Genomic DNA, 13,252 nt, shown 5'->3' with positions numbered 1-13,252 from the left:
AAGAGGAGAAGACAGATGGGAGATCAGATTCTATGGCCATACCACCCTGAAAGTGCCTGATCTCATCGGAAGGGAGGTCAGGGAGAGAAGGGAAAGTTCCAGACATGCAACCTAGATGGATTTTCAGTTGACTGATGGGTAACTTCATGGAAAAGTAAAAGAAAGTTGTACCCTGTCCTCTGATAGTGCCCTGGAGGATAGTGGCACATAGGACTCACAAAATTGAGCAATAGCTTAGAAGAGAAGCTCAGTGGTGGTAGTGAGGGCAGGAGGGGAAGGAGAGGAAAGGATTCCTATACATTGTGATAGGGCAGGCAGGGGTGGGTGGTAGTAGTGGGCTGAGTATTTGCGACGGTTTCCTTTACTGGGTTTCAAGGTGAGCAGCCCTACTGTCCCTTTCTGGTTATGTTTTGAGGTTGGGCTTACTGGATTTAGTTTACTATTTGCTTTGCTTCTCTGATCTTTAGTTTCCTTTTTTGCAAAATAATGTCAACCTCTACTTACATCATAGAATTTGACATAGCTTTTTCAAGACACTAAGCTTTGGAGGATAAGAACAAATGATTGGGCACTTTGGTGGATAGTCTGCAAAGGTGGCCACTACCAATTCCTGTCTTCCCTGTAGGTATATGCCACTTCCCCAACAAGAGGTGGAGTTTATTATAAGCTTTTGCACAGAAAAGGAAGCCATAAACAAAACGAAAAGACAACCACAGAATGGGAGAAAATACTTGCAAACAGTATGACCAACAAGGGCTTAATTTTCAAAATATACATACAGCTCATACAGCTCAGTATCAAAAAAACAAGCAACCCAATAAAAATATGGGCAGAACACCTAAATAGACATTTCTCCAAAGAAGATATACAGATGGCCAACAGGCACATGAAAAAATGCTCAACATCGCTAACTATTAGAGGAATGAAAATCAAAACTACAATGAGTTATTACCTCACACCCGTCAGAATGGCCATCATCAAAAAGTCTACAAATAATAAATGCTGGAGAGGTTATGGAGAAAAGGGAACCCTCCTACACTGTTGGTGGGAATGTAAATTGGTGCAGCCACTATGGAGAACAGTATGGAGCTTCCTTAAAAAAACTAAGAATAGAGTTGCCATATGATCCAGCAATCCCACTTCTGGGCATATATCTGGAAAAAATGAAAACTCTAATTTGAAAAGATACATGCACCCCAATGTTTATAGCAGCACTATTTACAATAACCAAGAAATGGAAGCAACCTAAGTGTCCATCGACAGATGAATGGATAAAGAAGATGTGGTATATATATATATATATATATATATATATATATATATATACAATGGAGTATTACTCAGCCATAAAAGAGAATGAAATAATGCCGGCATTATTTGAAGCAACATGGATGTACCTAGAGATTATCATACTAAGTGAAGTAAATCAGGAAAGACAAATATCATATGATAGCACTTATATGTGGAATCTAAAAAAAATGATACAAATGAAATTATTTACAAAACAGAAACAGACTCACAGAATAGAAAACAAATTTATGGTTACCAAAGGGAAGAGCAGGGATGGGGGAGGGATAATTTAGGAGTTTGGGATTGACAGATACACACTACTATATATAAAACAGAGAAACAACAAAAACCTACTGTATAGCACAGGGAACTATATTTAATATCTTGTAATAACCTATAATGGAAAATAATCTGAAAAAGAATGTACATATATATATGTATATATGTATATATATGTGTATATATATATACACATATATATTATATATATATAACTGAATCACTTTGCTGTACACCTGAAATAACACAACACTGTAAATCAACTATACTTCAATTTTAAAAAAAAGGTGGAGTTTATTTTCCAGCTCCTTAACTCTGGCCCTGTGATTGCTTTGACCAATAGAACATGATGGGAGTGATGTTCCGGGATTTCTGACCCAGCCCTAAGTGGACTGACGGCTTCCATTTCCTTCCTCTTGGAATGCTCCTTCTTGGAAACCATCCACCATGCAGTGAGGCAGCCTAAGCAGCTGAGGAATACCATAACAGGGAACAAGGCGTTTTGAAAGTCCACAAATGACGGAGCATTGTGAAGAAGGAAGGGAAACCTAAATCCATAATAATTTTCTATTCCAGTGAGAACAAAGTTCTGCCCATTTCCATTTCCTTGATGGAAATGGTCTAATAAAATCAAACTGCTACCAGGTTGTTGGCTGGTTCCCCATGGAATCATGTCCCATTCAAGGGGTCACTGCTGATCTCTGCTATTGTCATTTGGACACTCAGCAGTGAACTTAGAGAATAACTTATTTGCCACTGTGATGTTCTGTATAGCATTGCTTCTGACCAGGAACTGATTTTAAAGCAAATGAAATCTGGCAATGGGTTCATACTCATGGAATTCATTTGTTTTACTGTATCTCCCATCACTCTGAAGCAGCTGGCCCCAATGAACAGTGGGGAGGCCTTTGGAAGGCTCAGTTATGGAGCCATCTAGGTGACAGCACCTTGCAGGGCCGGGGTATTGTTCTCCAGGATGTGGCGTATACTCTGAATTAGCAACCAAGGTTTGATGCTGTTTTCCTCAGCTCCACGAATTCAGAGGTGGAAAAGCTCCCTCAAAATTACCTCTGATGGTAGTGATTTTACTTTTTTTTTGTTTTATTCTTTGCTTCCTATCCCCGACAACTTTGGACTCTGCTGGTTTAGAGGTCTTGGTTCCCAAGAGAGGAATGTTTCCACCAAGGAAGAAAAGAATTGTTTCATTAAATTGGAAGTTGAGACTACTACCTGGGCTCTTTATACCAGTAAATCAACAGATCATGGAGGGGCTTACTGTTTGGGTTCAGCAAAAGTAGGTCTTTCTGGGAAGGAAAATTCTTTGTTGTGGAACTGTCAGGTACATTTAGATCCTAGGTCTCCAGGCACTGTGTGCCAGCAGATACTTCTAGTCATTGATCCAACCCCCAAACATACCCTTCCTTCCCAAATGCCCTTTAGAGATATGGAATTGTCCCTGGTTGAGAATCGCTTGTCACTAGTGCATTGTTTCAACAGTGACAATGTTTATTTTTATAACATTTTGATAAGCAATAATAGAATAATAAACTTTATAAAATATTTCTTATTGAGCCAAATAACAAATTAGAGACATGGTTTTCTTTCTTTTCCCTCTTTTTTCCCCTACCACTCTATTTTCTAGTTGGGGATTTAGTTTTAAACCATTTTATGGATTTAAATTGTGGTCACAAACTTTAAGAAACTAGCCAAGGGAGGTCATTGGCTTTAAAGATGTCTAGATTTGAGACAGGCTGGGACCTGGGACCCTTTGCTGTAGTGCTTGCACCTGGACAAATGTCTCCTCAAGCAACAAAATATGAAGAAACTATAAGGGACTAAAAATAAATGCGCACATGTGCAGTTGGGGCAAATTATGAACAACGAGATACCAAAAGACTAAAAACCCAAGTGCCACTTCTGAGGAGTCCAGAGAAAAAGCTGCGTACTGTGCATGCCCCCTGCACTCAACACCACCAAAGGGGTGGGCAAAACACCTAAGCCCGCCCTCTGGCCCGACCCCTGGACCCACCCCTACCCTTGCCCCATATAAGGGACCAGCTCGCTGCCCCCCTCAGGGAGTGAGCAAGGGAACCCGTTACTTGTTTTCACTCCCTCCTGCTGCAGCACAAGTCCCAGTAAAGCCTTGCCTGAATTTCTCATTTGTCCTCTTATCAATTTCTATTGATTAAAGAGTCTAAGAACCCTGTCAATAACAGATGGGCAATCTCTAAATTGTGGATATCATGACATCAGAGTTCATTTGACTGAGAGCAAGTTGCAATACCACAGGGTTATTTGTCTTGATACAAATATGATTTTATTAGAGAAAACATTCTGCTATACAGAACGATGTGTTACTTTGCTCTCTGCATAGTAAGCTCAGGTTCTAAATTACACTTAATTTGTGCCAATGGGAATTGCATCAGCTGGTTAGGCACACACACGTGCGCACATGCACGCGCGCGCACACACACACACACGTACCTCTGGTGATTCTTACCTTCTGTGTTCTTGTTTTTCATCATAATGTTTACTGTAGCAACGACTGCAAAGTATTTCCAGAGAATTTGTTCCTGGTGTTGGGTAATACACTTTGGCTCCAGGGCAAGTTCTAAAAGCTTCTATCAGCTTTACATACTTTCTGGAATTGTCCTCAGTTTCCATTCTCTCCTTGGCCTGTGGCTGCAATGTGAGACAGCTCCCATCACACCTCTGAGACTGGTTAAGTCAGTTTACTTCTCTGAGTATTGATTGCCTTAATTCAGAAGCAAGAATACTGACTTGAAGGATAAAAAGTTTAATGAACTTTAAGATCCCTTCTAGTGTTAACGTTCAGTGGCTCCAATTTATTTTCTTACTTACTGTGTCCAGTACAAAGCTAGTGGAGTGACACCTCCACAGACATCTTCAACTATGTAGCAGCCCCCAAGGAGACAGACCCTGACTCCAGGCACTACCTGCAATGCCTCATTAGAAGCATCCCTCTTCCATCCAGTGGCCTCCATCTGACCTCCTGCCCTCCAAGGATTCAGGTTTCTAAGTATAAAGCTCTTTGAATTCATACGTGGCCACAGCCAGAGGGGACCTCAGCCTTGCCATCTAGTCTAATTCTTCATCAAACAAATGAACAAACTGAGGCCAAGAGAAGTGACTTGTCCATGGTCACAAAGCCAGCCAGTAGTAGCAGGGCTGGGATATATATTGACATATCCTGCCTTCCAGTTCAGTGTTCTCTCCACTGAACCTGGGTGCCTGTCATCAAATGATTACAGCTTCACAGGAATGGTGCTCCTGGAGATGGCTTTCTACACTGTATTTCCTTTGGTAAGATTTCAAGCGGAATTTCTCTTTCAGCTCTAAAGTCTTTACACTGGGTATCAGGGGCCTGTGGACACTTGCTCCATGAAGCTCAGCAGAAAAGGAGGCATCCGCAGTGATAACAGGGAACTTGGTGGGTTAAATACGCTCACTTCTCTATCCAGGGGCTGTGGCCTCAGGGTGGCCTACTGAGCTATTTGCCGAAAGGACATGAATTTCAATTCTCTGGGTCTGGAATGACCGTATCCAGTGATGAGAAGGTAGAAAGACGCATTTGTTTAGCAAATGTTTTGTTTTGATGTTCTGTGCTGAGCGGAGTAGTGGTTAAGCTGGGGCTTTGGAAACAATCATTTAGGCTCAAATCCCAGTTCCATTCATTATTAGCTGTCGAATCTTGGGCAAGTTATCGAATCTCTCTGCTTTATCTTACGTATTTGCAAAATGGAGCTGCTGCTGCTATTACCTATGTATAGAGATTATTATTAAGATGAACTCAGTTAATATGTATAAAGCACTTAGAAAAATGCCTGATACATAGTAAGTGCTATATAGTGATCGCTGTTACTATGCAAATTAAAAATATATTCACATAAAACATCAACATACATTTTGAAGTGATACATATTAAATCTATTAGAATAGCTACCTATGAGGATATAAGAGCATTCCAAAAAAAAGAACCCATGCAAGTAATTCCAGAGCTCCTGCTTTTAGTCACTAGAGACACTGCCTCTTTTTTTTATCCCATTGCCAATCTGAATAAACTGAGGCTAAAATAAAGGATGCTAAGGCATCAAGCATTCATGCAGAGGCAGGAGGAGAACTTGGAAGATAGTCTCCAGAATCAGATGGGAGATTTAGGCCCTTCTTTTTCATCCCTAAACTTCAGAATCTTTAGGCTGTCTATGAGTTAATACTGTTTGAAGAGCCTGCTCAGATTCCGCTAGCCGCACCAAGCTTCTGCAGGGAGTAGAGTCAAGAGTGTGTTTTCCAACTGCAGAAAGCGTCATCTCTGATGCCTGAAATGCAGGTCCATGAGCTTCAGCAGTAAGTTTTACTCAAATAGGAAGCAAGAGTGTAACTGTGAGAGACTGAAAAAATGAATGCTCCCAAATAGAAGGTTGCCTAAATAAATTATGCCCAACCATATAACAGCATATAGGCAGCCTCCAAGCTGGAATAATATTAATGAAATAGGCCCAGAAAATGATCTAGAAAAATATTTGTGATATATTGTTATTTAAAAAAAAATAGATCACAGTGTACTATGTAGAATGTGTGTGTATATATACACATACATGCATACGCACATATATATATACACACACATACATGTACAGAAAATAGCAGGCAGGGTGTGCACATCATAATATTAACAGTGACTATCTTGAGCACGGGTATTAGGAAGAGTCTTACTTTTGCCTTATTTTATCTATATTTTCCAAGTTTTCTATAATGAACCTGTATGACTTTTATAAAGGAAAAATAATGAAAAAATAGCTAAAGGGGCACCAATAGTAAAGGTTGTTTTTCCTATGGATATCATGTTCCTCTTCTATAATCAAGTTGAAAATTATCTTTTCTATTCCTTCCAGGCTGATGCAATGGCTCCCACCTTTGTGCACAGGTGGCTGCTCTTATCCATGGCTGTCACAGCATGGATCCTATTGCATTCTGGTTACCGGGTACATACCCAGTTACAACCATCTGGCATATATAGAACCTGGCACATGGGTACGTTTGACACAAATGAATTAATGAATCGGTGGGGGCTCAATAGCTTGGATTTGGCTACAAGCTCTGCCATTTATAAGCTAGGTGAGTCCCAGTCTCCTGATCTGTACAGTGGCGATAACAATTGTGGGTCAAGAGACCTCCAGTAGTTTTCGTAAATGGCAAAGTGCTGGTCGCAAGATGGGTGAGGGTGCAGAAAGAGGGTTTATTATTATTGCTGCATCTATTAACAGGTCTACATCTTCCCATCCCTTATTTCTCTTTGGCTCCCTAAGGCATCATGGTTACCATAGCAGCCAGATGATGCTGATGATACCTCCAGGGGCAGCAAGGTAAAGCTGAGCCAGTTCCCAGGTCCTCGTGCATGCCCTTGGCAGGCCAGAGTGAGACGGTCTGAAGCTCAGCCTCCTTTCAGGCCCCCCACCCTGTCTAGGGTCACTTAGATCCACAAACCCTGCCTCTTCAGCCTCAGTTTGGGGGCCCTGAAACACCCCTTCAGAGGCTCCCTCCTTCCCAACCTCTGTCTCTTGACTCCCTGCCTGGTTGCCGTGGAAACAGGTTCCGCTGCGGACAAAGGAGGGAGCTGGGTCCTGCTTCCTCCCGGTCCTACTGATGAGGATTTTTAGACCGTGGAGACTGCGCTGCCCTGCCTTGCACCTGCCCTCACCTCCCGTGTTCTCACTCAAGTGGAGATTGCCCTCCCTTGCCACTGACGAGACCATGTGTAAAAGTGTGACCGCAGGTGAATGGAAGAAAATCTTCTACGAGAAGATGGAGGCGGCAAAGCCGGCTGACAGCTGGGACCTCATCATCGATCCCAACCTCAAGCACAATGTGCTAGCCCCAGGCTGGAAGCAGTACCTGGAGTTGCGTGCCTCAGGCAGGTGAGTAGCCCAGGAAGTAGGGCCCCTGCAGGCAGCCCCTGGGACACCTTCCATGAAAAGAGAAACATGGGGAACCCAGGTGCTAGGGGTCAGTCTCACTGTTGGCCCAGTGCAGACTGGGAGGCAGAGAACGAGTAGCTACTGGGAGTTGGGGCACCTAAGTTTGATTCCAGCTCTTCCGCTGAGCACCTGGTAACTTTCCCTCTCTGAGTCATAGTCTCCCCTTCTGGAAAAAGAGGCGGAATATATTTATTAGTTCTAAACACTGGTATTTTACATACTTTTATATTTTAATAAACTCTTAACACAATTGAAAGCCAAGAGAAGGGGGGGCTTGTGGGTCAAGAGGCCTATGTTCTGGTCCTGGAACAGTTCAGTTTCAATCTATTTAATTCAGCTTGACTTAATATAAAATGTTGAACACCTGAGGTGTGCTGGAAACTAGCTCTACTCTTTATGACCTTTGAGAAATTCAGTTTCCTTCTTGGACCTCGCTTTCCCCACTTGTGGAAGGAGGGGTTAGCATAGATCCTTGCCTCTTGGTTCATGGACCAGCATCAGTAGCATCACCTGGAACTTGTTAAAGATGCAGAATCTTCGGCCCCATTCTAGACCTGCTGAATCGGAATCTGCATTTCAGCAAGGTCCCTACGTGATTCATATGCACAATAATGTCTGAGATGACTTTCGAGCACTCTTGTCCGTGGGTGGATTATGTAAAGACTTACCTCTGGGACATAAGATTCGGAGGTTGAGTGGTGCAGCCTGGGGGTCAGAAGCAAGGCCTTCCTTCCTTCCCTAGTTCAATTTATTCAATTCAAGAAATATCTACTGGGTACCTGTTAGGTGTTGGATACTGGCTCTGCCTCTAACTCACTGTGTATACAGCTTTCTTACTCTCTTTGCCTCAGAGTAAAACAAAGGGTTAATTAGGTGATTTCTAAGCTCCCTCCAGTTTTGACATTTTCCATTCCAAGTTTTGTAGTCTAGTTTGGGAGAGGGGAAACAGTCCCCAAAGGGTGTGAGTAAACAAGAAGAGATGAGAATGGAAATGTGGAGTCCCTTAACCAGCTGATGGGAGGGATGCAAAGGACCGGACACTCGCTGTCAGGGCCCAGGAGCTTCTCAAACACCTGAAAGGCTTGTGGGGCTGAGTGGGGAGGGCTTGTGCATCCTCCCAACCTGGCTGATGACCTGAGAACCCCAGGTGGCCCCAGTTAGCTCACTCTGGGCGTGAACTGCCTCCACTTCCAGGCCTTCAGATACATTAACCCTGGCACCGGCCCAGAGGCTGAGAATTGATAATGGTGTCATTTTCTCTGGATTTGGGTCTAGCCAGTTCATAGTCAGTGTTGACAGGCAAGAGTGTGTGGATGGAGCTTGTGTTTTCTCTGTGGTGCGGGCCATCTCTGCTATCAGACTCAAAGGATATTTGAGCAGGAAGGACTCTTAGTGCAACGTGCACGTTTTACAGATGAGGAAAGGTGCCCAGAGCCAAAGGCCCAAAGGCAAGGCCTGAAGGGCATTGAAATGGAGGGCACTGAGGCTTCTGCAGAGCACAGAGGGGGGCCCAGTGATGGCAGAGCGCTGCTGGATGCCAGCTGCCTCCTGAGGCGCCTACTCTGCTCCTAGCAGAGCACACAAGGGGGCGGGCTGGGAAGCCACCTGGGGAAAGCTAGTGAACCCAGGGGGCCGTAAACACAACACCTCTACCTCCAGGCTCTGCCTACTGCCCCTTACCTCGTTCCTGGATCTGTTTCCACCTCCTCCACTCCGTCCTCTCCTCCTGCCTCTCCTCGTCTCCACAGGTTCCACTGCTCCTGGTGCTGGCACACCTGGCAGTCGCCCCACGTGGTCATCCTCTTCCACATGTACCTGGACCGCGCCCAGCGGGCAGGCTCGGTGCACATGCGCGTCTTCAAGCAGCTGTGCTACAAGTGCGGCACGGCGCGGCTGGACGAGTCGAGCATGCTGGAGGAGAACATCGAGAGCCTGGTGGACAACCTCATCACCAGCCTGCGCGAGCAGTGCTATGGGGAGAGCGGCGGCCAGTACCGCATCCACATGGCCAGCCGCCAAGACAACCGGCGGCACCGCAGAGAGTTCTGCGAGGCCTGCCAGGAGGGCATCGTGCACTGGAAGCCCAGCGAGAAGCTGCTGGAGGAGGAGGCGACAACCTACACCTTCTCCCGGGCTCCCAGCCCCACCAAGCCGCAGGCCAAGGCGGGTTCTGGCTGCAATTTCTGCTCCATCCCCTGGTGCTTGTTTTGGGCCACGGTCCTGCTGCTGATCATCTACCTGCAGTTCTCCTTCCACAGCTCCGTCTAAGATTCCCTTGTTGGGCCCAGGCGGATGCTAGGGGCCCAAGGCCTGAGAGGCCAGCCAACTGGTGGGAGGGGGTGAAGAGAGACCTGGGTTGGGAGTGGGGATAAGTTCTAGAGCCGGTGCCACCACTGACTCAGCGGGGACCCAGGACAAATCACCCTGCTTTTCTATCTATAAAAGTAAGGGTTTGGGCTAGATCATTGGCTTTTCAAAGTGAGGCCCAGGACCCCAACGTTCTGCATAGGTGCCTCGGGGCTTTTGGATTTGGAAGGGGTGAGTGAGTGCGTTTCCCATCATGGTCAAACCGCCCATCCCCAACTCCTACCTCCTCCTCTAGAGCAGCTCCATGTTAGATGGAGTTTATTTAAGAGTTTTGTATGAAAAAGGTCCAACTGCGTTTAAAAAGTTTGAAAATTACGGGGCTAGGTGTGATCTCAAGGGGCCTTTCCACAGCAATGAGCTCCTCCTTGCTTTCTCATTAACCCCAGCCCTACCCTTCCCATTAGATACCCTCACTATTGCCCACATCCGGAGCTGCAGCCTTACATTAGCCTCTGCCTGGTGTATGAGTCTCATCCATAGCTCCATCTCCATGCACACAGCAGAGGTTCCTCTTGAAGGGAGAGAGGTGGAGGCACTAGGCTGCCCCTTTGTTCCTGGGTACGCGGGGTCCCTTGCTTCTGTTTTCCACACTCCCAGTTTCCGGCTTCCCTCCACTCAGCGTGGATTCTGGGGCCTGTCTGGTGCCCAGGTGGTGCTTGGGGTGGAGTCCCATAGAGTAGGCTTCCCACCCACTGCACGTGAGCCATCAGAGAATTTAGGAGAGGTTCAGAAGGTAGAATGTTTGAAGCAAAGCACAAAATCCCTAGGAAACAAATATAATGACTCTCCATTATAATGAAGAGTCTTCAGAGTTAGTTCAGGGACCAAGTTGGACTGATTCTCAGTGGTTCTGATGGTCAGAGTACCTGAAGAGGGGCCTGGCTTCTTGAGCTATTTGCTGCAACCCTCGTTGAGAGGCTTTTCCACATGGGCCAGGCATGGGCCCGCTCACCAAAGATCAGCTGTCCACCTAGAACCACAGGGATGGGGGGCCATTAGTAAGAGAGGGAGCATGAAAGATGGGAAGTGTTTTGCCCTAGAGAAGTGCATAGATATGTGGGAGAATCCTAATCGCCTTCAAATGGGATGCCATGTGGTGTAGAAAGGGAGGAGAGGAGACTTTCTGATGGTAGGGGTACAGAGTGTGATTTGGGGAAGGGAGGCAGAAAGCAGGAAGTGGGACGCCACCCTGTACCTTTGAGGGTCCTCGTCCACCTCACCTTTGTTAATAACTTGACTCCTTCTCCTTCCCCCACTGCTCCCCTTTCTAATGGGAAGTCACCACCCACCGTCTGTAGTGGTGGAGGGAGGAGGGCCACTTATATAAAGACAGGGTACTTTAATAAAGATGGGATTTCTTCAATCAGGCTTAGTAGTCATTACTGTGTGCTTGGGACTCACCAGTGTCCCTGATCTGTAATGGGCTGTTGGACACCCCTCCCATCCCCTCTCTCCCCTTTCTGGGGTCCCCATATAAAGCTTGATCTAGCTCCAGCTTCAAGGTCTGGGCCAACCGTGTACATAGTCAGGAGGGATTCAGGCAGCCCTTGGTCAGCCATCCAGGGCACTCAGCTTAAGATTATTCTTACTCTTGCCCTTGCTCTGATCCTAGTAACTGCCTGGTGACTTCCTTTGCTTCACGTACACAAGTATTCATTCCTTTATCCAGGAGGCGTATCCTGAGTGCCTTCTCTCTGGCAAGGCCTGATGTGGGTGCTGGGATCCAGCGAGCACTAAGGGGTAGGCCGTGTCTCTCAGAGATCTCTGCTTACTGCAGATATTCTCAGCCTTGGCTGTACTTCAGAAATCCTGGGGAGCCTTTAAAGAAATGTCAGTGCCCAGCCACCACCTGAGACCAGCAGAATCAGAATTGCTGGGTGTGGGGCCTGAGCATCTGAAATTAGAATAAGACCCCCAGGTGATCCACCTGAGCTGCCTGGTGTAAGGCCTCCTAACTGAGGAATAGGCTTCCTTCTGCACCCAGGCTTATAATAATGAGCCCAGAGATCTTCCTTGATGACCTGCCGTGGATTCTCTAGGACTTGGGCACAGCTTCCCCACTCACTCCCTGGGGACTTGACCCTCCCTCAAACCTCCCTGCTCCTGCCTGACCACCTGCTGCATGGCTTTATCCTGCTCTGAGAATCTCCAATTTTGAGCTCTGCCACCCTTGCCAGATGCTTATCAAGCTTGGTTGTAATTACTTGTCCATAGCTATACTCCCTGCTAGAGTGTGATCACGGCTTGGAAGTGACTTACTCCAGTCCCCACTGCCAGGTAGTGGTAGAGCAAGGGTCCAACCCTTGACTGGGTTTACTCCGGAACACTTTCCTAAAGCATTAAGCCTCTTCCTGCTCTGTAGGAAGATGTCTACCATCTACAAACACCTCCTCCGTCTCCCTTATTGTCCCTCATACTTGCTAGGCTTACTCACAGCTTAGCCCTTGTCTTGGCAAAGACTTCTCTAGGGCAGTTCTTTCTTTGCACACATGGCCACATGCCACATGATGACCTTGTTAGATGTACCCTAGGTTTTATAAATAAACTCCTCAGGGACATTCCAGGATCCCAAGCCTCTCCCACTGGTGCTTCTGTGCATTGGTCTTGATGTTCAAGCCAGGAGGAGACCTACAGGCACTTGAATTGGTGTTCCAGAGGCTGCAATCCTTAGCGTAGGGTCAGCAAGAAGTGCTGCCTTGATCACTTCCTTCAAACTCAGCAGGATGGAGGAACAGCCCAATGGGAGAACGCTTCTTGGGGCTCCGGAGTCCTGCAAACCCAGAAGATCACCAACTAAGGATGATTTGCTGTGAGACAGATTAGAGATGTCTTGATTGAGTGCCCTTATTTTATGGAGAAAAAAACTGAAGTACTAGAGAAAGTACGAAAGTTGAGCTGCACTGTACAGCGTAGAGTAAGGCAAGATCATGAAATCTGGGGTTAAGAAAGACTTGAGTCCTAGTTCTGCTACTTACTAGTATGGCCTTAGGAAAATTAGTTAAGCTCCTTGAGCCCCAGTTTTCCTCCTTGTTGAAATGGGAATAATCAATCTGCCACGGAGGGCTATTGTAAGGAATAAATAATACACTACGTGCGACATTCCAGATACAAAGCCCATATTCATTCTCTTCTTTCTGATGAGATTGAACGCTCATCCTCTTCTTTCTTCTCCTTTTCCTTTCCATTGGCAGCCTCCCCTTTGAGACCTGAAGGGCTTTCTCTTCGTGATTTCAGTTCTGTTGGTAAATACTTTAGGAAAAACATGGAAGACAAGGGTTAACTTCCCAGCCCAAGAGTTAGAACTAGTTTATTTTAATATA

At 45.9% G+C, this 13,252-nt stretch overlaps 1 protein-coding gene across 1 annotated transcript; it reads left to right on the top strand.

Moving 5' to 3' along the window:
* Window positions 1-7,233: 7,233 nt before the first annotated feature.
* RTP1 (receptor transporter protein 1) lies at window positions 7,234-9,833 on the top strand. Its single transcript, XM_029215453.1, has 2 exons — window positions 7,234-7,505; window positions 9,314-9,833. The coding sequence occupies exons 1-2, from the start codon at window positions 7,234-7,236 to the stop codon at window positions 9,831-9,833; spliced, it is 792 nt and encodes a 263-aa protein (XP_029071286.1).
* The last annotated feature ends 3,419 nt before the right edge of the window (window positions 9,834-13,252 follow it).

This window comes from Monodon monoceros, unplaced genomic scaffold (genome assembly GCF_005190385.1).
Source record: "Monodon monoceros isolate NGI ecotype Baffin Bay Population unplaced genomic scaffold, NGI_Narwhal_1 Super_Scaffold_11, whole genome shotgun sequence".
Classification (NCBI taxonomy): Eukaryota; Metazoa; Chordata; class Mammalia; order Artiodactyla; family Monodontidae; genus Monodon; species Monodon monoceros.
This window is presented reverse-complemented; position numbering and strand designations above follow the sequence as displayed.

What these genes read in the sequence shown, in the direction of transcription:
- RTP1 (XM_029215453.1), top strand. Translation starts at nt 7,234, where the DNA reads ATGAGGATTTTTAGACCGTGGAGACTGCGCTGCCCTGCCTTGCACCTG. An exon ending in GAGTTGCGTGCCTCAGGCAG is followed by an intron (nt 7,506 to 9,313) that starts GTGAGTAGCCCA and finishes TCGTCTCCACAG; the next exon opens with GTTCCACTGCTCCTGGTGCT.